Consider the following 26,851-nt stretch of genomic DNA (forward strand, 5'->3'; position numbering starts at 1 on the left):
AGTGCGTGGTCAGTCTTGTGTGGTCAGCGGAGAAGTGCTGACGCAGATGCTAGAGGCATTAAGTGAGGTGATTAGACGTGTTCCAGGTAGTCCCGATCTGGCGATCGATCGACTGTGAGATCTAGGTCTACGTGGAGTGAAGTGATCGATCCTGTGATAGTGTCGTCGATTATCAGTGAAGATAGTGTCGTGCGGGGACGTTGCGTGAGGGATCGTGAGTGGGCAGTCGACCTCGGTGAGGTGTGCGGTGTGGTGTGTGTGTGGTGTGTGCGTGGTGGTTCTCTTTCAACAGCAGCTCGGGTTCACCACGACAAACGCCAGTGTTGTCGTACCCATTCGACTCTAAGGCGACTGCAAGACAGCCAGATACAATTGCGGTCTGGACTAGCAGAAAACCAGGTAAATCTATCACAAGAAACGCACACCTCGTTCAGTAGAATCGCTCTCGAGCCCCAGGATAGATTCACTCTTTCCCTCTCCTCGTCGCTTCTCACTCCTCCTCTCTTCCTGTACTCCTCTATCATGCTCCCATATCCCTGCTCTTCCTCCTATCCGGCCTCCTCCTGCAACTCCTCCTCCCCTCGTCTCGCTCCACTTCCTCATATAGTCCAACCACCATTAGCCTCCTTACTATCTGTTGGAGAAAGGGTACGTAATCGAGTGTTACTCACTCCATGTGACATTTGGTACTTGACATACCCTCCAACATTGATGCTCCCCAGTCAGCTAACGGTGGGAAACAAGCTACATCCGCGCCCGTAGCGAGCTCCGACAGAGAGATAGGGCAGAGGAGAGACAACATTAGCAGAGAGACGAGAGATGAGAGGAGAGAGAGAGAAGAGAGAGAGCCTAACATAGAACAGCGAAAGAGAGGAACTTTATCGCCACAGCAGGAACACGAGAGGAACACAGAGCTGCAGATATTACGTATTCCTGTTGGTCCTGAGGCACCTCTCCCTGGCCCCGAACACACGTATGATTTCCTGAAGTAAAAAGATACCTAGGCGTAAAGGACACAGCGGCAATGACTTCACCACCGCAAGTAAAGGAGGTCTAATGTGGCTATAAACGGACTACAGCCACTGGATCCTGTGATCACTCACCGCTAAGGCAAAGGAGCGCTAATGTTGGGCTATAAAGTTGGAGCTACAGCAATGGTCACATGACTAGCTCACCCCACCTGCTAAGCTAAAGGAGGCTCGATGTTGGGCTAATAAAGGACTACAGCACCGGTCACCATGACTTGCACCACCAGGCTAAAAGCTAAGGAGGCTAATGTTGGGCTAGAAAGGAGACACAGCCGGTAGGGTTGCACCAACTAGTCGACTAGTCCGAACTAATCGAGTCGTACCTTTACCACTAGTCGGCGCTGTAGGCCCTAGTCGACTAGTCGTGAAAAAAATTGAGGTAAACGAGGTGCTGCAAAATGCTACAAAACACGTCCGACATTCTTATGTATGGCAGTACTTCAACGAAGATGTAACCAACTCCACAGTGAAGTGTCAGTTGTGTACAGCTGTAGTGAAGTACAATACAAATGCATCTGCTATGCGCAACCATCTAAAGATGAAACACCCGCTGCCGACAGCTAGCACTAGCAGTAATGCTAGGACCAGTGAGCAACGGACCGGCGTCAGCACTGAACAGAGGCAAACGAACAGCAAGAAAACACGGGTCAACAGTGATGCGGATGATGAGCTACGGGATTACTGCCAGCGGACACCGCATATCCCCACAATGGATAATCCACTGGAGTGGTGGGCAGAAAACGTGCACCGCTTCCCCCGCTTTCGAGGAGCTACCTGGCTATTCCAGCCACAAGCACCCCGAGTGAGAGGGTTTTTTCCCTGGCAGGCAACACTGTCACCCGAAAGCGGTCAAGCCTCCTTCCCTCACATGTCGATGCGTTGGTGTTCAAACCAAAAATATGGAAAGGTGGACGTTATCGTGGAGGACAGCGAATAAAGTGTTGCGCAATGCGCTGTTGCGCACTGGATTTACGTGGCATTTATGTAAACAAGAGTTTTTTGCTGTCGATTTTGGTGAGTCCAGTGTTTGTTATTTACTCAGCCATGTAACACAAATTAAAATGCAGTGTTTAATGTTACTGTATGAGTTCCAATAGAAAATAGAGTTGTAAACCTCTCTTTGTGTGTCTTTATTATGACGTAACGACTAGTCGATTAGTCGACTACTATTTTGAAAAACTAGTCGACTAGTAAATATTGGTAGTTGTGAAACCCCTAGTGTGTGTGTGTGTGTGTGTATCTTCTTGGTTGAATGCACTTAAGTCGCTTTGGATAAAAGCGTCAGCTAAATGCAATGTAATTTGTGTGTATACTGCAGGGGAGAAAAGGCGAGGGGTGAATGAGTCAGACCGCGGGTGTAAATAATGTGCGTTATGGCCACGCGACTGATAGCAGCTCTATTGAAGTCAACCAGCTGCAACAAATAAAAAGGTGGCTGGAGGTCACAAAGACCTTTAGTCCCACAATCCTCCGCTGCAAACAGGGGGAACAAGCCATCCGCTCTCAACTCTTGAACAACCTCTATGACATGCAAGGCACTGGTTGAGCTAGCAATACCGCTAAGTAAGCTAATCTGCTAGCATGTTAATTGCTGACTGGAGAAAAACGTTTATTTTTTCATTGCTGAGAGAAACATTGATGTAATTCAATCAACTTTAAGTGTATTTGGGTGGAGGCAAACATAAATAAACACAAATAGTTATTATTTAGTTTTAAAGTGGGTCTTACCTGACTATGTCCATGGCCTGATAGATGATTTCTGATTGGTCGACTGCTATGACCTTCTTGGCTCCTGCTCTGGCAGCGAACATGGACAGTATGCCAGTCCCACAGCCCACATCGAGCACCACCTGCAGGACGAGAAGCGAAGGAGGTGTGACAGGGGTAAGAAAAAGATCCCTGTAAAAAAGTGCTCTAAGTCATTTGTAAATTAATTTATGTTGAGCTGAAATCCCATGATAGGCGGTAAAAGGAATCTTCACTGACGTTGCCGTTGTGTTTTCTATAGAGAGTGGATGCTAGGCGGAAGCGCTACCCTCTGTGTTGCGCACTGCTTGAAGTTGACGTTGATCGCTGTGCTCAAAGTTCAAATTATTTCAACGCTTTTTTTTTTTTACCGCTGACCTTTTGGCGCAAAACCAATCAGATGACATCTGAATGAAGCAGCGTAAGCTAGCAGGGGACAAAACGATAAATACAAGGAAAACAAATTTACTTTCCAGGATAGTAAGAATAAAGAAGAGATCTTGTTGCATGTCTTTCACAACTTGGCTCTTTTTGTATTTTTGGTATGCAGATTAAAAGTAAAAGGCATGACATTTCAGACATGGGCCCTCATCTGCTGAGCTATATATACTTTATTTTTAATTAACAACAAGATAAATGCTAAGGAAAGTGGACCATCAGCCACTGTCACAGAAGCTGGTATGGCACAGCGGAGATTGTTCTGAAAGATTTCATAACTTTGATAACCTCTAGCTGCTTTGGCATCCACTTTTTTTCTCACATCCCAAATCCAGCCATCCAAATGAATGTTTTATATGTTGGCCTGCTTTGCTCCACAGTTTTACAAATCAAAGTGCTCCATCAAAAAACGTTTCACATCCACCCACAGTTGCCGAGTTTTCTATTTCAGGTTACAGTTAATTTGTTCATTAGCTCCCGGCTGATGTTAAATGGCTGAGGCACAGTTCAATGACGATACACGTCTCTATATCTAACCCTGTGTTTATATGTGTCTCTATTTGGGGCAACTTTAACTCCCCTGTAAGCATCACGCTGCCTTTATAGGTTCACAGGGGGTCGCCAACAAACTGCTGACACAGCACAACTCCGGACTGCTTTCTCCATCTTTCTGTATACCGCTCAGCCACCCACCCCCTGTTAAAAGTACTGAAACAAGAAGATCCTGTTTTGTTCTCTATCTAGTGCTTCCTGTAGAAGGTGACACTTCCCTTTTGCTGTGACAGGGATAATGTACGTTCCCATCAACAAAACCTGCCTCCCTCCTCTACAGCCTCATCCAGGCACTAACCAGCAGCCGCCCATATAATGGATGGTCATGATACAGGCCACTGCTTCCTGCAACTAAAGGCAATGGGGAAAGAGAGGGGTGGGGGCCAGTTGGAAGGGTTTTTTGTTTTCTTTCAGGGGAGGGGGTTTGGTAGTGGATTGCCTGGACCTGTTATCAGCATTCTGCAGTCTACATTCAAGGCGCTAATAAAGTCACACTGTGTTTTAAATCAGACACCATCACCTTATTAATGTCTTCCCTGAAAGATACACACGCCTATTTCTGTTAATAGGCTTGGCTACACATTAAAACAGATCCCCGGCTAATACTGTATGCACACATTAAAGCACATATCTGTTGGCGTGTGTTCAGCAGGCTCACCTTGTCACGGAACACTTCAGGGTTGCGGTACATGAAGTCACGGTAACTCTCTGTTCGCACTTTATCCTGTTGGGAGAATATTCGAAAAATGAAGAACATTACAAACAGACACAAAGGGAAAGAAGAGAGAGAAAAGACTAAAAGAAAGTTTGCTGCAGGGTTTCAAATAGTTAAAAGGATTGTTTAAAGTAGGGTTGTATGAGGTCCTAATCCAAAGTGTCTACAAGCCATTATGTCCATCTTTGATTTTTCGAAAGCCACCAGACTTGATTGAAAAAAATAAGTAATTTAACCTTGTAGAACACAGGAGTTGCTGGTCTACCTCTTTCTCAATGAGTTAGTTTGTGTTATTGTGGAAGTAAAAATGTTGTCCTAGTCCACAGCAGTACAATGCTTTGCTTGGATGCTGCTACTCCTGTCTGTTTCTCAACACTGTAGGTAATACATTGACTTTTATAAGTACCTCATACAGCCCTACTTCTATTCTCTTTAAGGGAAGGGTTATAAATCTAACCTTTAAAAGGATTTTATATTCTTCAAGTTCTACGACTATAGTTTCTATTAGGATGCTTATTTTGTGATATGAAGCTGAATTTAACAAGGGCCTTATCAGGAGAAAGAAAAAAGCTCAGAGCATGGCATGTTACACGCTTTTCAACACAGGAGCAGATAACAGCAGATCAAAACAGAATGTGGGGAATTCTTGAAAATGTTTATGTGATAGATATAACTGGGACTACAAAACATACAATGTGTAGAATAAGTCAGGTCAGTACACACTAATAACATGCCAATCAAAGATCAATTCAACTATGATGTTGCAGTAATGACCAAAGAACACAAAAATTTATGCTACATCACAATGTTAGAAAAACCAACCTTCATGAAGTATCATAACATAGAATAGCTATTATAGTCAACATCAATTAGCTCTAGGCTAATTACTACAAGATTTGTATTTTGTGGAAACATGTCGAACAGGTTATAGACTTAGCATTTAAATGCTTTTTCCAAAATGATTCAACCTTGTTTTTATGACCAACAGCACAGCTGCAGCGCAAACATTTTTGGACTTGTTCGCAGATCGTATTTGTCAAATTTGGCCTAGTGATAATGTTTGAAAGGTAGGTTAAAATGTGTTTAAATCTATCTCAGTAAATGACTGACATGACCACATGTACATTAAAGGTCACCTATCATGCTATCTTTAGGCAATAGCACAGGTCTCAGATATATACAAATATATAAAAAACATGTCTATGAAGTGTTTTGCTCAAAATATCAAACAGATCACCCATTCTAGCCATGCCTCATATCTCTCTATTTCACTTCCTGTTTCAAAAGTGCTGATTGTATGTATAAAGCTTTAAAATATAAAAAGATTGATACAAAATAGAAAAGGAGGGGGCTGAGCTCATGCGGGATATTCTACCGGCAGATTCTGCGGTGATGAAACGCCATATCATGGATTATCAAGGATTATTTCTGAAACAGTATGGAGCTCAAAGGCTTTCTCTCTTGCCGGTTATACCACAAGGTAAGTTCTTTTTTTATTTCCTGCTTCTTCACACACATGCTCTCCAGTACAAGTTAGCTCTGAGTGTTAGCGATGCTAATGTAACCATGCACTGACCATATTACGTCCAAAACAGTCGGGCATTGTTTCTGATAGCAACTTTCTGATAGTGCCGTGGGTCCACATTTTCAATATTACGTCCTATCGGACGCAAATCTGGATCAGCTCCATTGTAGCCCCGTTTTTAGAGATTTGGGTACGGAGGAAAATAGAGAGGGTTTTATTTTCTGACGCTGCGTGAGTTCCCTGACACACCAGGGACACATATTTATGTATAAAAGACATCAAAAAGTGCATTTTGCATGATAGGTCCCCTCTAAGAGAGTCATCTGTCACTCTAATTGAACTCTTTCTCTCGAGCCCTCTGTGCTTTACAGTGTTTCCTTGCTGAGCAGCAGCAGAGGGACAGTTACACTAGGAGGGAATTTCAGTATAGAAGATCCAAACTTTAGAACAGCTACACTTGAATGCATTCTTCCCCCAAAACCTTTTTGGTCCATAAAGTGAATGTTCTGTAAAATTAATGCTACATACTGAACACCAGGTATTGCAGTTTAAATACAAAAAATGTAATCAGATTTTAGTATATGAACAATTTCCACCACGATGGAACACTAAAACTCTCCACAGAAACAAATTAAATGATTCGATGGGATAGCTTCATAAAGCAAAGTTAGACAGGTTAACTTAAATATTAAATCGGGGATAAATTAAGAGTCGTTTAATTTTAAACCGAAGCAATGTACGTCTAACTCACTTCATATTGTGACGCCACACACACATACTGCAAAGCCCCCCTGTCAATTGTACTCTGCACCTTTGAGGCGGTGATGGACTTTACAACCTGACGCACTAGCACATACATGACGCAAAACTTAACAGTCCTCAGGACCAATCAGGACGGCCAACAGGAATATTTCAGCACTGCGGTAAGTAGAACAGGAAAGGAGGAGACAGAGAGCTCCCCCCCAAAAAACACACCCCCTCTGCCTTCTGACACTTTGAGGTTTCAGCGCTTGAGCAGTGTAAAGATGTATTTCCACATTTCGAACATCGGCACTGCTGGTGTCTCACATGAGAGCGCGACATTTATTGCTGATTTATCACTTTTGAGAAAATGACTTGTCCTCAGTAGCAAAGTGTGCATAAAGATGATCGTTTTCATATGCATGCTACATGGAAATCTTTCAGCCAAGACGCACGCTGATGAGCACACTTTTACTCTGCGGAGATTTCTGCAGCCTTGACTCACAACACTGCGATGAGATCTGCAGGCCCGGCGTGTGTGTGTGTGTGTGTGTGTGTGTGTGTGTGTGTGTGTGTGTGTGTGTGTGTGTGTGTGTGTGTGTGTGTGTGTGTATATATGTTTTTGCAGAACACAGACCTTCAGCATCTCCTCATGAATGCTATAATGGCCGTAGGAGCTGAAGTAGGCCTCGTCCTCGTCCTCTCGGAGCTCGGCCACGGTGCCCAGGTTGCCAGGTCGGCCGGTGTCTGCGTTCATCACCAGACCCTGAACCAGCAGCCTGCGAAAACACGGGACAAATCTGCGTTTCACTTCTCATATATATAGATTTAGTACACGGGACAAGAGCAGCGACCAGAAAGCAGAAAGCACACACAACCTTCATGCAGGACGTAGCAGTAAATGGAGGAGATGGGAGGCATTAATCTTTCTAACTCTCTTCCAACCCCCCCAGCCTCACTCTTTCTGTAATTTTCCCTTATTGCCCCCCTCCTTCATACCTCCCCTCCTCACTTTAACCTCCATGCTGCAGTGGAATTTTCCTTCCTCCTTTTTTTTTTATAAATCTTTTCCCTTGCTCCAAACTTCTTCCACAAGGTATTCTAGTGGATGTTTCTGCAATACTGGGTTCACTGTGGCCCTCTGCAGGCCATTAGGGGGAAGTGCAGAAGTAAACACGCAGAACACACTGCAAGCTTAAAAGGGTTTACCGTAGGGGGTGCTCGATTATGGCAAAAATCATAATCACGATTATTTTGGTCAATAATTGATATGACGATTATTAAAAACGATTATCCATTTATTGAAAAAAGAAATGTGAACAGTATATTTTCAACAGTTGATTACCCTGAACTTTAAGTATAATTCAACTGGAAAAACCAATAAAAACATTATTAAAAAAATTATAATTAATCTTTTTTTTTTTTTAAATAAAAATAATAATCTTTTTATTTTGATTACGTTGTTTTCGTAATCGTTGCAAGCCAAAATCGTAATCGAGATTAAAATACGATTAATTGCACAGCCCTAGTTGACCGTAGACTGTATACCAATGTTGACATGAAATCAATTGATAGGTCAACCTTATTACATCTAGAGCAGGGGTACTCAAACTTTTTTATTTAAGGCCCACTTGTGAACTTTATACAAGGTCACTGGTCCGGATCAATGCCAGTAAAGTCAGCCAAATGCAATGCGTGTCACGCTCGCGAACACAAGTAAATATATATGCACGTTAGGGCTGAACGATATATCGTGTCATGGCGATAACCGCGATATGCGCATGCACGATATTCACATCGCAGGGATGTGCGATTTTATTAATTAATTTTTTGTTTTTTTTGTTTTGGGACGTGCGATATTAAGTAGGTAAATTAACTCAAACACGTCATGTTACAATTATTTTGCTTCTTGCTACAAAAGGAAAACTTGCGGGGCTCTCATGTCAGCGGTACTTGAGTGAGTGACATGCAGGCTCTGCATGCACAGCAAACCACCAATCACAATCCTTCTAGATCAGATCACAGCAGGCCCCGCCCCGCTAGTATGCAGGCCATCAAAACACCGGTAAAAAATGAGCGAGGCACAGGAGGACAATACCGGCGAGAATGAAGATTTACTTCCAAAAAGAAAAGCAACATCTGCCATCTGGAACTATTTTGGATACAAAAAGGTTCTTCTCTTCTTCATTCACAAATGAAACCCCTTATTTGAGGGTAAGCAACATGCATCATCAGGACATGTTAGATCATGACTTAAGGTATGATGAGTCAACCAGTTAAGATCCAGACGTCCGTGACTAAAATCCTTTATCCGGTTAAATATAGTTAAAAAAAACGCAATATATATCGCAGGGGAAAAAAATATCGCAATGTCAGTTTTTTTCAATATCTTGCAGCCCTAATGCACGTTCATTCTCACAACGCATCAGAAAATATACATTAATTTACATCAGAATCAGAAAGTTTTTATTTTGTATAATTTTTTATAATGGGACACAGGGTTCGGCCCGGATTGATTTGTAGTTCGGTCCGGATCCGGACCTTATCCGGAGTTTGAGAAGCGCTGATCTAAAGGTTATAACAACAACAACAAAATACAGAAATCTCACTGACTTGAGTTTCTGCATGTCTTCCAGGGATCTGGTCAGCGCATCCTCAGCGGCCTGTACCCTCTGCTCCTGTGCATCATGGGACTTGGCCCCAGACGACTGGCACGCCGACAGGCTCGACCCCCCACAGAGATCCTCAGGGTCTGCCAGAAACACAGAGCGTAAAGGCTGAATACAGTGACTAACACAAGCTCAAATACAGGAAGACAAAGTTTACATTTTGTGTATTTTGAATTTTGAGCTGCATGTTTATCGAGAGTATTTCACAGGGCTACTGCACAAACATCTTAAACATCAAATGTAAGGACTTTCTCAGGCCAAATGTTCTCAAATTCAAGTATCAAACACTAAATAGTTTGAGACCAGGAGAAGGTTGATTAGAGCAACATTAAAAATTGTTAAATTAATTGTTAAATGAGAATTGGCAGACTTTACACAACTTCAAAAAGATGCAGAGGTTTGCATCTGTGTTCACATCTCAATTGTGCTGGGTTACAGTAAATCTAGCAATGACTAATATTTCTGGAATAAAATGTATTTCTTGATCAATATGAATTCAAGAACTTTTAATGATCTAGATCTACCGGTGTCTATTTTTAACGATCGTCAAGGCCTTGATTTTCTTTCTTGAAATTCACGAACTCCTACGGGTTTTAAGGACCCGTTTTTTAATCTAATATTCAAACCTGCCAGTGGTTTTGGGAAAACTCTCATTACTCTTTCCAAGGTTCATTAATTAGATGTTGTGTGTTTGCTTTTATTCCTGAAAGGATGTTATAGCTTTAGATTGTCACCAGTTGTTAATAAAGCCTGAGCTCAAATATCAATTACAAACATCATCAGAGAGCAAAGGCTTCTTGCTGCAGCTGCCATTTCCGCACATTTAAAACCATACAGTGAGGATTGCACAACAGAGGAGACAGATAGGCTTAATTCTACAGCCAGGCTCTGTACTCAATAAAAAAAAGGTATAAAAGTCACACTTTTTCTCAACAGGAAAATATATATCACTCCCATAACTCCACTAACGCTCTCTGCACCTCCACCCAAAACTAAATCCTGCTCCTTCTCCGACTTTTTTCAATCATTTCGGAACAATAACGCTAATAGTAAAGGTTAAAAACAGCTATACAAGAGAAATGTAATCTACAAAATTCAATAAATATTTTTGTTAACTATACTAAATGATTATGGAAAAAACAAAAACGACTTTTGTGACTGTATGTGTGCACAACCTAGCCCAACACCAAGAATGTCTTTAAGTAGATATTGAGATACAAAAATGTGCATCGTTATTCACATGTCTACAATTTATACTTGGAAAATTATATATTTTATTCAATGGCACTTACTGAACATGTTTCACCTCTTTCCTACGGACCACCGCTGAGCAACTGCTAAATGTGAATGTGTTATGCCTTTGTGAGAACCTTACAAGACACTAGTAGTTTTGAAAATCTAATACAATTTTGCAAATATTGTCTAATGAGACGGACATATCTATCGAGATTGTAACTGAGTTCATTCAAACGAAAGCAGTTCCGTACCTGTCTGCAGGAGGGGGTCGTCCTGGATAACTGGCCGCAGGAAGTCTTCACTCTCCCAGGGTAAAGGACCATCTGGCAGCCCTGCTAGACAGGCTGCATCACATTTCTGCAGAAAAAAAAAACAATCAGTCCTATTGCACTTTTTTTAAATGTATATTTCATTTAGTTAGCTATTTTTCACTGCATACTTTGTGATGTTTTTTGGACGAAACGTTAGCAATCTCTATGCACAGTGAACACAAGCTAAAAACCAAAGTCCCAAACATCAAGGAAAAACCAAACAATATATCAATTTAACAATATAGTGTGAACATGAAATCTTGTGACAGATTGTACTTACTGTTGACCGTATGAAGTTGATCATCTTTATGTAACCATAGTCATCTAGATCTAATGAGGGAAAACAAAAAAGTGAGACATTTTTTAAAAACTGAATATTCCTCTGATTGACACAAAGCATTAGTGCCTGCTTACTGTGTTTTCTCATCACGCCCACCAGGTTGAGCTGGTGCTCAACAACGCAGTGCTGCAGGGTGGCCGGCACGGAGCTCAGCAACCTAAAACATACCAAGTGAGAAAATATGTTTAATTAAATGTATACAGTAAACTTCCATGTGTTCATCTTCAAACGTCGTAACGGATTCTGAGATGTGTTACTTTGCCGTGTAGAGAATTGACTGGATCACAACCAGTAAAGCATAGAATTACACCCTGAATTGTATGAATACAAAACAGTTGGTTCGCCTCATTTGTGGTGTAAAAGCCAACAAACCAACCGCGGTATTTCATGATAGCTGGTAAGGAACTTTAGCATGTTTTTTAAAAGACTTAATTACTAATAAATCGAATTAGCTGATTGTAAAAATGGCTCAGAAAGCAATCTTAGAACTGATTGCAATAAAGCCATGTATACAACCAGAGTTGGGTGTAGCGCGTTACAAAGTAATAATAATATTACTTTTGTCGGTAACGGAGTTGTGTAACGCGTTACTTTTATAATTCAGTAATCACACCACAGTTACTAACATTGCCCCGACACGCGTTACTTCGCTACTTTTATAAAATCAGTCATAATCACACTGACAGACAAGAAGGGTTTCCGCCGCAGGTTTATATAGGCTACGTAATCTGCATGATTTGCGCGTCCACATCTCCACGTGCAGTGCTGCATAAACATGGCTGAGTCAGCGATAACTTTCGAGGGGTGGAGGTATGCCCATTATTTTGAGTTTGTCCGAAGAATAGACTATTAGGGTATAAGGGACAAACCAGGGGACTTTACTTCCTCTTGATATTGTCGGTTATTTACAAAAAACACCTAAATATAGCCTACTTGTTATTGAGCTTCTGTCTTTCTGTGTCTTTTCATCTGTAAACTCCCTCAACGGGGCCGCTCGCTCTCTTTTCTTGCTCGCCCTCTCACGGGTGAACAGTTCAGTGTCCCGCTTCATTGTAGGAATTAAGCCATGTCTCTACCACTTTAGTTTGCCATCTCTGTTACTAAGTTATGGAATACTTAATAAATAGGCTAAGTAGGCTAATTAGATACCTTACCGTTACTGCGCTCATAAAGAATGATAAGAATAAGAATAATGCGTCTTGAACTGGTTTCATTAATTAGTGTCTTTACATTTCACAGACTGTTAGCTTGTTGTGGTAGGCTGGTAGCCTATTTTATTAAAGAGCATATCAAAAGAAAGACTTGTGTTATGTCTTCCTTAATGCAATAGTAATTGGGGGTGCAAGTGGAGTCTCGCAGAGGCAAAAATGTGGCGCGCTTACACTGTAGGTCCGCCGCAGTCTGCGTGATCTGCCTGTAGGGAGGGGCGGGCCGGCCCTGCGAGTAAAGTAACGAGTAAAGTAACGAGTTACTTTATGTAGAGAGTAACGAAATAGTGTAATATATTACTTTTTTTTTTAAAGTAATATGTAATATATTACTTTTTTTTAGTAACGACCCCATCTTTGTGTACAACCCATTAAAGCACATCAACAGTAATCACATATTGTCCCTGTTTAATAGGTCAAAAGCTAGTTAAACTGCTTTGCATGTTACTGCTCTGTGTACTTAGTCAGTTAATTGAGTCGAATTTTAAAGTGAGTCCCTGCGATCCCAAATATTATTCATAACATGGGGTTGATTTGAATTCAAATGATATACCAAAGAACGACAAATAAGAATAAATACAATTTTACATTTAAAATAAAAATGTAACAAATCATTATCTTTGATTTTTATTCTGACCTGAAAAGGGAGATTACGTGTTTTGTTTTTGACATGTATGACCAAGCCGACTGTTTGCGTTGTTGTTGTATTGTATGTTATGTTTTTCACAGCTGTAATGTAACACTGTCACATTACATACAACACAACCGCTATATCATCATTGCTTGTCAATTTGTGTTCAAAACAAAAAAATGTAAAACTGTATTCAATCAACAAGTTATTATATTTTTTAGTAACTTTTGTTTGACTCCTTTGGTTTCGTTTGTAAAAATTGCGAGTAGGACTTTGACCTTAACTAAAATGCAACATGCATCTTTTCTTGTAGGTATAAATTAAAGCAAACCACTCTATATCACAGTCCTATGGTTTTAAAACAGGTACTAAACATTAATGACATTTGGCTGTGCAGACTAAAACCAAAGTAACTTCTTATGCATGTGTTTGAGGTTTCGGTAAATAGACACAACCAGTGAAAGAGAAGTCTGACAGTAAAGACGTGCTGTAAGATTAGTTGAAAGTCATCTCACCTGTCACAGAACAGACAGGTGACTTTAGTTGGCTCACTGCCATCTTCATCCATACACTGCCACAGCTCCTCATCCTCAATGTCTTCATCCTCACCGTCAGAGAGCTCGGGCATCTCGTCTGCAACCCCGTCACAGTCTGTAGAAATAAAACCTCATTACAGCTGCATGCACACGGAAACGTTTCGCTGTGTTTTAGTAAGCTAGTCCTCAGACATTAGCATCAACGTTGCAGCTAGGCAAAAGGTGTATAACTTAACGTTTGACGTAACTAAATTCACAGTTATTCCACTATTTACGCTTTAAAATTAAACGTCAGCCAAAAAAAGGGTTTATATGTTCAACAGCTATCGTTTTTGGGGTTAAAATGTGCTATTTACCAAACTCACGTGGGTTTGTGTATTCTGCCATGATGTCGCTTTGGTTTCAGTGGACTTCCCGGTCACGTTTGGTGACGTAAAGAAAGGGGCCGGGCCATAGACTGGCATATAGACTGAATCAGAAGAGCGTGCACATCTAAATAAACACCACAAGATGTCGCCAGAGTTTAATTCATGACACAGCAATGATGATACCTCTGTCTACACGTCTATTCCAATCCAGATACATAATCTTTGTGTTGTTGACTTCTCACCCACAGCCACTAATGCCCAACTAGACAAATCATTTAGAGTGCAGACAGCTGGGACATTAATAGTTTGATAAAGAAAAATGCATAGTTTAATTTGACAATGCTGGTTCTAAATGTAGCTCAATAGGTACAAAATTATTATTTGAAGACACTCGGATGCTTTGTTCTTTTGAAATAGGGTGTTAAATTATATAGCTGACAAAGAGTTTACGCTTCCTAAAATTAAGTGAAAATGGTGCAGACAGAAACATTGGGAAAATATATGTTATACATTTTGCAAGTTGTAATAGATTTGTGGTCATTACAATAATTATAATTTCAAAAACATATTGCTCCAAACTGGCAGAGCTCACCTACGGTTTATGTTAGATTCTATTTCAGGTGTAATAAAGAGTATTTATGTAAAGAAAGAAACTGAAGAACAAAAGCAAAGCATCAATGTTCTTTATTAGCAGTCAGTTAGCAGCTTTGATCATCTATTTTCTGGGGGGGGAAAGATAGCCATTTCACGGCCCTGGAACTTTGGAATTTAAATGTTTGCAAACAGATGCAAATATATTGTAAATAGTATTTCAGTTTTACCACAAGGCTTGCTGATGTTTGTCAAATCAGCATCTGCAGGTCAATTCAAACTCAATTATTTTTCGTTTTGAAGACCTGAGACAGTACAGCTTTTGTTTCTTCATCTTCTGGTTGCAGCTTTGGGGAAAAGACTGTAACGGTCCCATTTTGTTCAGAGGGAGATCCAACTTCTGCTTTGCTTTCAGACTGGCCCTCAGGGTTTGATGCTTGAGGTGTGAGCTCTGCATCTCGGCCCTCTGTCTGCAAGGTCAAAGCAGTCTTGGTGCTACACTCCCCAGTAACTGGAGGAACAGCTGTTGCATTACCTGTGGAAATCAAACTGGGGGGCTGGGTTGTCTGTGGAAATGTCTGATTGGGAGCTGTTGTAATGTCTAATGAATTGGTCCGAGCAGGGAGATCATTGTTTGTAAAACGTGTTTGGAAAGGTCTGAATTTCCCTCCATGGACGGGGATATCTGCTCTCTCTGTTGGTGCAGACCCCATCTACCCTGATTCCTTCTACCTGCAGAAGCTTGGGGCCATGTTTTGTCAAGAGGCTTAATGTGGCGCACATGGGTGTATCCTCTTGACATCCCATCACTGCTATAGACCCTGGGACTCCATGATGGAGAAGATATCCGTGTCTCAACCTTTCCTGCTGGATTGCTGCCAGGAAAATGTCCTTTATTGATAGGTCGAAAGGTTATTCTGCCATGATTCAAGCTTTTGGGGGAAACTTTGGACCCAGAGGGGTTTACGTGAATCTTTTGTGTCTCAGACTTCAGATTAGGCTTAAAGGTTTGAATACTTGGACGTGCATTACTGCTTTAGGAGTAGACCGGGACCCTTCTGTCGTTTGGTCCAAAGTCTACAGGTGCTTTGTCTACCAGAGCAGCTGAAAAACTTCATGTTGATTTCAATCTGGTGTGGGAGACACGGGGTGGACGCTGCTCTACACCTGCAGAGAACTCCGAATCAGGGTTTACCTGCTGAGTCTTCTTGCCATCAGGGGAAGTGAATGCCTTGTTTCCAAAGCGCTTGAACACCACATAATTATGCCCTCGAGTTACTAAGGCCAAGCCAGGGTTTAAATGGCTGATTTGGCTTTCTGGAACTTTGCTTTTTTGAATTTCAGGAATAACCGGATGATGGATTTGGATTAGTGAGGATTGAGAGGCTGTGGTGTGATGTTCTGCAGGGTACATTTTGCCATTGCAACCACTCCATCTGTTATATTCTCTGTTGCCATTGTGGACACCCACTGGAGCCTGTCCTGACTGGACATAACCTATTAAAACAAAACACAGAAAGAGAGTGTAAAAATAATTGTATATAAATCCCTAATTGCTGTTAAAATTGCATAGTTACATACCTCTCTGGGTATTCTTACAATTGACATAACCAAGCAGCATCCACAAACAAAGCACACAAAGCCTGCAGAGTAAACAGGTAAAGGTCATAAACACATATTAAAATAAACACAAGTCAAAAAGCTGCAATTAAACAGAGCAACTTACCTAAAACTGTCTGTACGGCTCATTGTTAAACTGCACCTTATCCAGGAGTGAATGGCAGACTCCAAACCCTATTTATAAACTCTCTGCAGTGAGAGGCATCAGCTCAGCTGTTCCTCATTTTGTACTAATGGATGGGCGGCCATGATGGCAACACCTAAAGCTGCAGGAAGAAAATAAAGCTGCTCGTTTTTCCTTCAAACAAAAGTCTATTTTTGGTTGGTTCTACTGCACATTAATACTTATTAGGTGTTACATGATGTAGGATCAGAACAGAATATGGACCCAAGGACTGTCAAAAGTTAATTTTTAATATTGGTTGTCTCAATGAAAATCTTGCCTTAGATATATTTATGGTTTTAGCTGCAATGTAAAGAGATATAAAACCTATTGTGTGTAAGATAAGGACACAATATAATAGGCCATTAGTACATAAGGTAAAAACGTTATGACTTTAGACTTTAACCACAGATTTGACGATTCCTCCAACCTTAGAGCCCAATGAGTGAAACCGCATTCAGTCACAAGAGGGTGCTGTTTGATCAAGAAGAGAAAATACGTTGAATTCACTGATCTCTCATACATGAAGACAAGTTGTGCTTCAGATAAACCAAAAGAATACATCAAAACACATGCATATTTAAATTATTAAAATACAAAGCAGTTAACAAAATAATAAAATATATAATGATCAACTTGTTGTCCTGTTAAATTCTAAAGACTTTTTCTCTTTTTAAGTTATTATGGTCTGTCACTAAACAGCAATTTCATTTGTATGAACACAAGTGCTGGTTTTCATCTGTCTGCATCATGGATCATTTTTGTGGTTGAGAAAAAAAAAGCAATAGATAAAAAATATACTAAAACTAGATGTTTTTAAGACTTTCAATTACTTCACTTTGGTAGGACTACAAACTTTCTTTAGAAATAAGTATGCAAAATTAATTGTTAACAAAGTTTATCAAACATTGTTTAATTGCTAGCATTACTGTAGAAAAACAAAATCATATCTAATGTATTTCTTGCATGTTATATTTAGCATACTTCTGTTATAAAATGTTTGAAATATTGTGTGTGTGTATAAACTGCACAGATGTAGTACTGCAGTTATACTCAGAAGATTATTCATATTGACACAGCTATTATGGAAACATGTTTCTAAATCAAACACACAGTCACATTTCTATAATAATTTAATGAAAATATGTTAGAGACATCAAATATTTTAATTGTATTAGACATTTAAGCTTTTACTTTAAGGCAATGCAATTACATAAAATATATATAATATTAAACATACCAATCAAAAGCAAAGCAAAAAAGCACAAAACAAATGAAAATATAATATCTTTGCTAACTAAACAGATCGTCTTGTCTTTTCAAGTATGTGAAAATCCTTTGACATCGTGGTCATGGGAATAGTGTTTGTAGTCATCCCAGTATATCTGCTGGAATTACCTGTAAAGACAAAATAAAATCAATGGTTTGAAGTCACAGCTCAAACTTAAAATCACAATGCAATTTTACTGACGAAGTCTTAACTTTAAGCAGATTAAAAAGGACCAATAATAAATAAGATGGATGTGCCAAAACATTAATTTGGATCATGATATGAAAGCTAAATCAGAGAGATCAGTCTAGTGAAACATTTTTTTTCTGAATTTACAACAAAATTGGTCAGGACATTTAAACTAATCTGATCTGAAATGTTAAGAGCTTTGTTATGAAAACAAAAAATAGTACTCATTAGTTATTAATGATACTTCATACTCGTATAAATTAAAACTGCCTTGTGAAAGAAGATGAATTATGTTCCCACAAAAACCACCATTTTGCTCCAACATGGTTCAGTCCCATGCCAGAAATCCTTCCCTTTAACATAATGCTATCAGTGTAAACGGTTAACCTTTTTCTCACCTCAGTGTATTTTTTGCATTTTCTTATTGCCCTGCACCCTTTCCCAGACTGGCGATGTCTTTGTTCTCTAGGATCTCTGTCTTCTGCTCCGGTTGAAGCAACGTGTTAGACGCCATCGCTTTTGCGACCGCTTGGATTGGGATGGACATGGCCGTAGAACAGACGGCGGACACGGCACCGAAGAATTTCCTGGCCAGCCACTCAGCGGGCCGACTCTCCTGCCTGTCTACCAACAAAACCCTGTTGCAGAAAACAATAAAGGTATTGATGATTTAGGGATTCTATTGGCTTGGATCAGGCTATTGGTGACGACCACTTCATTCAGCAGATTTGACATTTAGATTTGTTCTCCATTGGGGCCATTAACAACATTGATTATCAATGACACAGTACAATCAAGTTTAATCAATCACTTGTATCACGTTAAATGGTGCGACCAACTGTTTTTCATGGGCTGCACAGGAGTGAAAAACACTGTGGTACATTACAATTTCACCATGACTTTCAAAAAAGCATACTTAAAGCTCTTAACATCTATTTATGAAATCTTGGTGTGACATTTGACAAGGCAATGCATTTTGATCAGCATGTTAAATGATTGACCCGTAGATGCTTTTTCCCCTCTAAGAAATAGTGCAAAGCTCAGGTCTGTCACAAGCGGAGCTTGAAATGATCATTCATGCTTTATCATCCTGGATGGATTATCGTAACTCCATTTTCACGTGTTTCAGCAAGTCATCTCTGAACTACCTACAAAAAGGTCCAGAAAGCTGCTGCCAGGCTGTTACCAGGTCCAGCAGTTCCAACTTAGAACACTTGGAGACATGGGTAATTAAGAGCAAAAGCCTTTTTTTGTGTCCTTTAAAATGATAAGCTATCAGCAGCCATCAGATCACATAATCAATCCCCACATTCCTACAATCCAATGCATTTGGGTGCAATTGTCTGTAACGGATTAAGATAATGTTCACATGCATAATAACATTTGCTGCAGCAGAGGATGCATATTTTCAGGATGAGATCCTCAACTGTTTGACTATACTTATGTTGTAATGTATGTACAAACTCCAATTACAATCAAGTTGGGACGTCGTTCGCTTTTCAAATCCTTTGCGACATATATTCAATTGAATACATTACACACTCATTTTGAATGTGATGCCTGCAACATGTTCCAAAAAAGCTGGGACAGGGGCAACAAAAGACTGGGAAAGTTGAAGAATGCTCAAAAAACACCTGTTTGGAACATTCCACAGGTGAACAGGTTCATTGGAAACAGGTGAGTTTAAAAACAACTTTTTTGGAAATGGGGTTTTGTAAAATGTAATCATGTATGTATCTTTTTGTTTGTTTGAGGAAACTGTGTCTCGTGGTGAATATGGAAGTTGGTCACATAAAAGGATTTAAAAAATGTAATGAGACTACTCACCCTGGTCTGTAAATGGCAAATCTGTCAAAACCTAGCGCCTCAATTTCTGCCTCCACTTGTCCCTGGAAGAGAATCAATTTCATGTTAATCTTTTCGTGAATATCCAATTTCATTATTTATTGAAACACACAGGAAAGCCTTAGTAGAGAAAAATAAAAACACTTCAGTATGTGGCTCGCAGAATAGAAAGGAAATAAAGTACCTTGACTTTGAGGTAGAGGAAGTTGCTGTTTTTATCCGCTCCTCTGGAGGACTCCAGGTGGAACTCAGCGCAGCCTCCTGCCTTGGCGAGCTCTGCTGATTTTAGAACATAGTCGTGATCAACTCGGATGAATCCTTCCTGAAATAAATGAGAATTATGTGAATAAAATAACAATAAAATACAGTATTTTGACAACATTGACAGGTGTCTGACACATCCTACCTGCAGCTAACAATTACATCTTTTTTTATTAAAATCAGCAAAATAGCTAATTGGCATTTTACTTGATATTAATTGATAAGATAATGTTGGCAGATATATTGGCCTAGGCACTGTTTCAGTCTTAACCACTGGAAATGGTTGCACATGGCAATGTGTCATCTCTACTGAGCAACAACACCTTAAAATCCTCAAATAAACTGTATTTTTTTGTTATTTTGTTATACAGTAATTGATTCACCAGTCTTGTTCTTGTATCTGTCTGATACAATGTTACTTACAGTTCCTGCTTTTGCTTTGGTGGTTCCCAGACAGCAGTAGCCGACATCATGGCCCTGGAATGACGCAGCATAATCCTCAAGCTTCTCAAAGTCCACCACCTCTTGGACCTGGAGGCAAAGAACAGAGTAAAACACATGTCAATCTCAACTTGATGAACCTCAGACAATTGGGAGTCACATAACATGAATCAAGCCACTAACCAGGTTTTCATTTGCTTTGTCTTCAAAGGTGAGCGTTCTCCTTCCGATCAGGGTGATCTTGGAGAAGATGTTGCGCCCAAGCAGATCTTGAAGCAACATCCTGCCCGTTTCCCCAGAGGCACCGAGGATGAAACAGCTTTTATTTTGCTGCCTGAAATTTTCTTCCAGAGTTTTGGTGTCCTCAGCCATGCTGTGTGAAAAAGCAGATATCTCTCTTAGCAGCTTAAATGGGTGCAGGTTATGCTAAAAATGAAACGTAGTTGGCAATGCGTGCAAATGCTAACAATGCTGTGCAAACATTGTTTACTATCTTGGCTAAAGAGAATTTTTCACTATTATTCACGACAATAACAATGCAGTTAGGTAATTCGACTGCCATTGTAAATCATGTTAATAAAAGCCATCCTGTTGAGACAGAAGCTAGTTAGATGTTGGGACTTTCATATCATATCATGTCTATCCTAGAGTCGGTGGGGGCCTTAGGTAAACATTCACTGGGGGCCCCTTGAACAAGCTTTTCATACCCCCACCCCCCGGAGCGGAGCAAGGGACCAAAACTTAAGATAAGAAGCAGCATTTTACGGCATGCTATGCATGGGGCCACCTTGAGGGGATTTCCCGACATGTCGTTGCAGTAAATTAAAGGGTGTTTCATTTTGTCGTTGCTGTGGACCTTCTCAAATCTACCTTCATTGGGGGCCCCCCTTCTGTTCCGGGGCCCCAAGCAGTTGCCTGCCTTGCCTGTTGGCAAGGTGCGCCCCTGTATCTATGTTTGGGACCAAGAAAATGCGTTGGACTCTCGTCTACCTTGGTAGACAACAGTAATATATTACACACGGGTGTATAGTGCAATGTATGCCGAATTCATGAGAGGATGCATATACTTCATAATCCAGTTCTATTTCTGTTTTGCAAGTCAGGCATGTTTGTACAACCAGAAAATAAACTTGAATTGACGGATTGGTGAACGGGGTTTGGCTTGACGTTGTGTCGATCGATACTCGTGTTTACTTACACAGGGAGTGACGTTCTTATGTTAAATTTTAAAAAAAATCACACTTGTGGTTCACAGGTCTGGGATCAGAGATTAGCTGAATTTAAACAGTGCTTATAGCCTATACGAATTGACCTTAAATTACGTTAAATGTATCTTGTGTTAGCAGCGTAACACTCATGTGCCGAGCTGACGGAGGAGCTAACAGAGCTTTCCGCTGTTCTTTACCTGTTGTATTTAACCGGATCAGGGTCGTCGAAATAATTGAAAATCACTGCAATGAGAACAATTACGACAGTGAAGATCCCGGTCGCGTTTCCTAGGATGGAGTCCAGCAGTTTCATAACAGATATTGCCAGGAGCAATGGCTAAATTGCTGGGACACTTCCTGGTTGCTTTATGTTCACAGACGGTGCTCCCTCTGCTTCGTTAATAGGTTGAGGGGGGGGAACAGTAAAGATCGCCAAACTCAACGACTGACAGCTCGATGTACACAAATACTGTTATTTGAATGTTTCATTCATTTGGTAGGATTTAGGATACGATAGTGAATCCAATGGAAAGGGACAAAAGCTTGTAATTTAACAAGCCTCGATGCTCATCCTCATGTACCACCATACACAGGAAGGAACAGCGCATGCGCACTTGAAATATAAAATAAGCCTACAAAATAATCTACTTTCACAGTTTCTTACTAGAAAATACGAGTTCACCTGTTTTAGTGAATTGCTTACTATGTGTTAACCCTTAGTGAACTTAATTTATATCTAATGCATTAGAGGTTTTATACTAAACATCAATATCTCCCACAATTAAATGAATGACAACTTTGTGCGTAAACACAATTAATTTGTCTTTTAAAATGTATTTAACTATAACTATTAGGAATAAGAAACAGATAGCTTCATGCTTTTATTTTCCTGAGGAAGATATTTTTGTTTATTGTGGAAAGATATAAAAATAAAGCCCAACTAATTATTCCCCATCTCCACAACTCTTATTCAACTTACCCCAATAAAAAGTATTCACAGTTCAGACAGTTTAGCATGTTGCACTTTTAATTAAAATACATGTTGCCAAGTAGAGGAGAGTGTATAGAAATACTCTGTTACAGAACTCTCATTGGATCTTGCATTCTGCACTATGATCTGTAACATTTAATCACTGCAGAAAGCTTGGATCTTCCATTTGAAGGGAACCATTTAACTAAAGATGGAAGACAAGATATTCTCATTGCTAAAATCAAACCCTTACACCAGCTGTCAAACATTTGTCCTCATCTATTTAGGTTGTCGTCATTTGTAATAACTCCATGAGACCTGACCCTGATACACCAATGATTGATTTTAATAATAACCAGGTCAAAAAACTATCGTTTTGTATCGAATAAGTAGAAAAGTCATCCAGGATGGCAGCACCTATGTGTAATTTGTTCAGAACAAGATCGAGACTGGACCCAAAAGAGAACCAAACCTTGACAAACGTATTTGCCTTTTGTCAGACCATCAGGGGGTTTCATTAGCCAAAACCTCTTTACAAAGAAAGCAAGTCCAGTCACATGCAATGAATTCATCAACACCCCATGTTTTTAACACCCCTGCCACTTGGAATACAAGGCATCGACCCAATCTAATAGAATATGATGGAGCCAGGGATGATCCTTTAAAGATGTCAGCAGTAAGAGACAGAAAGAAAAGAGGCTGAGGTTGAGAGAAGAGGTCTTAAACTGGCACTCTGCTGAAATGAAATGTCGCCTCTTTGTTCCTTAGCTGCGGGTGCTAATTGGGCCTACCGGCGGGGAGGAAAACTACCGCTGGGCTCCTGTCTGTCACACCTGTTGAGTCATTGTCTCTCGCATTGATCAGACAGGAAGTTGGAGTAAGAAGGCTTATGCCTCAGTGGGTGCGTGGCAGAAACATGGTTCAATTTCCTTTCAGAGCTCCGCTGCCGGAGGTGGAAATACCAATGGTGGTCAGTGGTCAATTGCGTTTGACCATTGATTAGCCTGCACTAAAGGACATATGGATCCTGAAGAGTTGGTTTTCATTGGCGTTTCTCCATTCTTACCTCACTCAATCACAATCCCTCCCGTATTTCTTGCGCATTGGATAATATGTTTGATGTCGCAGTCACTGCTGTTCTGCCACACTTCACCTGAAGGCCTATTCAGACAGGATTAGCTTTTCGAACACTGGATGTGGAATAGCTCACACATTACACACCGCTATATAAAAAAAACTAGAGCAAAGAAAACTCAAGGGGTAGGGATATATAGTTTAATCTCAACTGTGTACCGGATCATCATGTTTTAGTCACAAAAAACTTTAAAAAAGAATGTGTGAGGATATTAGGTTAAAAAACAATGTTGAATCTGTAATGGTTGTAATAATAATGGGTTCCATTTGTAACGCACTTCATATTTGAACTCAAATCTCGTAAGCGCACAGTTCGAGGCTATACATAGAGCATTTATGGAATGACACATTCATGGTATATGAATCTATGTTGTAATTTGAAACAAACTAAACTGCCGAAAAGTCCTTAAATACTGTTGCTTTCAATAGTATTTTTTTATTGATTTTGAACCTGACTTTTCATATGGGTTTTACTTCAAAATGCCAATGGTATAGCAACTTTAACGTAAACTTAGCCGAGAAATATGAAAGCAAATGTCTGAACCGTGTTGCGTCCCCAAATACTTCGACTGGCCACAAACTTGGATTTTATAACATCTTTACACAAACTGCCGCCGTCTTAAGATGTAAGTTTGTTCTTAATTGATGGCATTTAATTGAGCCCTAAGACATTTTTTGAATCAAGATACATTGTGCGGCATAATATGTTAATATGATTAATTACATTTCTATTTCCTTGAAACACATGCAGAAATCTGTAAAGATATACTGACACAAATGGGAGTTTAATTGTATTTCCTAATTAAACCTATATACATGCATGCCTACATATACATAACACACACACACACACACACACACACACACACACACACACACACACACACACACACACACACACACACACACACACACACACACACACACACACACACACACACACACACACACACAGTACATAGAGTACACACACACGGCTTAAGGCTTAGGTTCCCGATTCCACAGACTCTGGAGTGTGATGCTAATGATGGATATTAATGGAGCCTGACAGCACAATCTGCTGCCCATTGTCTCCCAATAAACAGCTTTGCAGTCCACATGAGCCACAGAGGGGACGGGAGCTTTAAGCTGAGACAGTGAGAGCAGGCCGGGTGGAGGGTCAGACCTCAGGGGACAGCGCTGATCCTGAAGTGGGGATTAGCTCAATTAGAGAGGCACTGTCTGATCAAGATGCAGGATTTCATGGTACATATGATGTATGTGTGTGTGTTATGAGAGGAGTATCCATTATTAGAGACGACTGTTGCCATTATTTGTTGCCGTGTCTACTGATGCAGCTGGTGTGAACAATAGTCAAGATGATGCCTTTAGCTTTCTGTGACCTTCTGCGGAGATATCCATTTATTGTCATACATATAAATGGTAATTAATCTCCAATGTGTTTTATCGTCCAATTGATGACAGATCTATGAATATTTCAGTGTGCCTTAGCCAACTTGTTACAGGTCAGTTTTATCTGTATTTTTTATTTTGCTCAGGGGCATTAATACAGTATTTGGTCACTAATATGATTTGATCTTAAAGTTTTAAGTATGTTAGAGATGATCCACGTTTGTTTTTAGATTTACAGTTTTTTAACAAGGTGTGCTTTAAAGTATGAGCTTAATTGAGCTTTGCTTAAGTGACGGAATTGCCCAAATATAGGTTACACAAAACTCATTGCTTCTCTTAAAATGTGAATTTTCTGTATACAATTACACTGATTTTTCTTTTCTTGTATCAGTCACTGAAAAATGCATTTGTCCCCCCCTTTAAAAAGATACTCATTGCTGTAGATAACGATAAATAAGAACCCTTTTTCATGCAGTTTAAAAAAAATTCTGTTGAAAGAAAGAGTCCTTGTAAAAAAACATTCAATAGAAACAACTACGGTAGATAAACTGAAAGGGTTTTGTTGTGATTTTAAATATTTACCATGACCTTTCAGATTACATTAAGCAGATTTTTTAACAATTTTAAAATACATACTATAAATGTATAATATTAGTAATAGTTTGAAAGTATTTTTTGCCTCAATTTTAAGGAACCTCAGGGGAAATCGTTAAAGGAAATGAAAAGTGTGATGGGTTAAAAAGGCCATACCAGCTGGCAGATCCCCTGATCAGCGGTGAAAAAGCGGTACAATAAAGAGAGTCCACAGCGGGACAGAGGCTCAGAATCTTCCTCCGGCCGGGCTTTGTTGCGGGCTCAGACTGGAGGCTCAGACCTTCACAATATGTTTCGAGGCACAGTATCAGTGGCGCTCAGAGGAGCTTTCCTGCTCAAAGAGCCGCAGATAAGCAGCAATGAGACCTTCTTTCCCTCCTCTGAGGAACAATGGGCTCATTAAAGGAGCAAACAGATTATCACTGTTTTTCAATAGGGGCTCCTAAAAAGAGTCTGGGGGCCCAAACAGCTCCCAGCAGGTAGAGATAAGAAAACACTTGCACATCTGGCCAACCTGCTGCTAACTGCTACGTCTGTCAGTCTATCTCCCTAACTGCCTATTTCTATCTTTAATGGTATCAATCATTAGTATACAGTAACAATAAATGCTATGAATAGGAAGCTGGACTTGACAGAAGTTTGTGAGGTGACATGAACAATTTACTTGTGGGGAACTCCAGTGACCAATCAAATCGAAGCATTAGGTTAATTGTGATTTTGTTGTTAACGAAATACAGATTCACATTTTTTTAAAGTAAGAATTCAAGCTTCTGTACATCACCTGCTAACCTGCTGACAGAAAATGAGGGAAGGAGAAAAAGCCTTGCCTGTCACAACATGTTTGAACAGTGTCAGCAATAGGAAGAAAAAGGATAGAAGCCATTGTGATTCTGAGGGAAAAAAATCTGTTTTTTATTTTTTATCAAACCAGCTAAACAGTACAAAGCCTAAGGGATACTCCTGCAGAGCTGTATGTGTCCATGCCAACTAATGTGTGAACACTATACTGTAGGCAGATGCCCTTTGTAGTTTAAACAGAGCCATGTGGACATCCCTGTCAGTGCTTGTGTCTTTTTATATCTGGCCCGCAACAGTACTTAAGCTGCATTTAGATAAGGTGTACTACAGT

The 26,851-nt window shown here is 40.1% G+C and overlaps 2 protein-coding genes across 2 annotated transcripts in view; both read right to left on the minus strand.

Annotated features, from left to right (window-relative positions):
- prmt3 (protein arginine methyltransferase 3) overlaps positions 1–14,124 on the minus strand; it is a gene marked incomplete at its 3' end in the record, with an annotated part of 17,015 nt that extends 2,891 nt beyond the window's left edge. The window contains exons 1-9 of the mRNA XM_010790619.1: positions 14,042–14,124; positions 13,656–13,791; positions 11,376–11,458; positions 11,242–11,291; positions 10,902–11,007; positions 9,359–9,497; positions 7,383–7,524; positions 4,423–4,488; positions 2,757–2,878 (exon numbers count right to left, since the gene is read on the minus strand). Of these exons, the coding sequence (XP_010788921.1) occupies positions 2,757–2,878; positions 4,423–4,488; positions 7,383–7,524; positions 9,359–9,497; positions 10,902–11,007; positions 11,242–11,291; positions 11,376–11,458; positions 13,656–13,791; positions 14,042–14,063 (866 nt within the window). The remainder of the gene's footprint in view (positions 1–2,756; positions 2,879–4,422; positions 4,489–7,382; positions 7,525–9,358; positions 9,498–10,901; positions 11,008–11,241; positions 11,292–11,375; positions 11,459–13,655; positions 13,792–14,041) is intronic.
- A 3,241-nt stretch (positions 14,125–17,365) lies between these two features.
- Positions 17,366–22,229, minus strand: htatip2 (HIV-1 Tat interactive protein 2). Its single transcript, XM_010790613.1, has 7 exons — positions 21,830–22,229; positions 20,608–20,797; positions 20,407–20,514; positions 19,907–20,044; positions 19,705–19,766; positions 18,276–18,515; positions 17,366–17,816 (listed from the first exon to the last, which is right to left on the minus strand). The coding sequence occupies exons 1-6, from the start codon at positions 21,943–21,945 to the stop codon at positions 18,299–18,301; spliced, it is 831 nt and encodes a 276-aa protein (XP_010788915.1). The 5' UTR covers positions 21,946–22,229; the 3' UTR covers positions 17,366–17,816; positions 18,276–18,298.
- Between the last annotated feature and the right edge of the window lie 4,622 nt (positions 22,230–26,851).

Source organism: Notothenia coriiceps, unplaced genomic scaffold (genome assembly GCF_000735185.1).
Source record: "Notothenia coriiceps isolate Sejong01 unplaced genomic scaffold, NC01 NC01_scaffold00034472, whole genome shotgun sequence".
NCBI classification, from domain to species: Eukaryota; Metazoa; Chordata; class Actinopteri; order Perciformes; family Nototheniidae; genus Notothenia; species Notothenia coriiceps.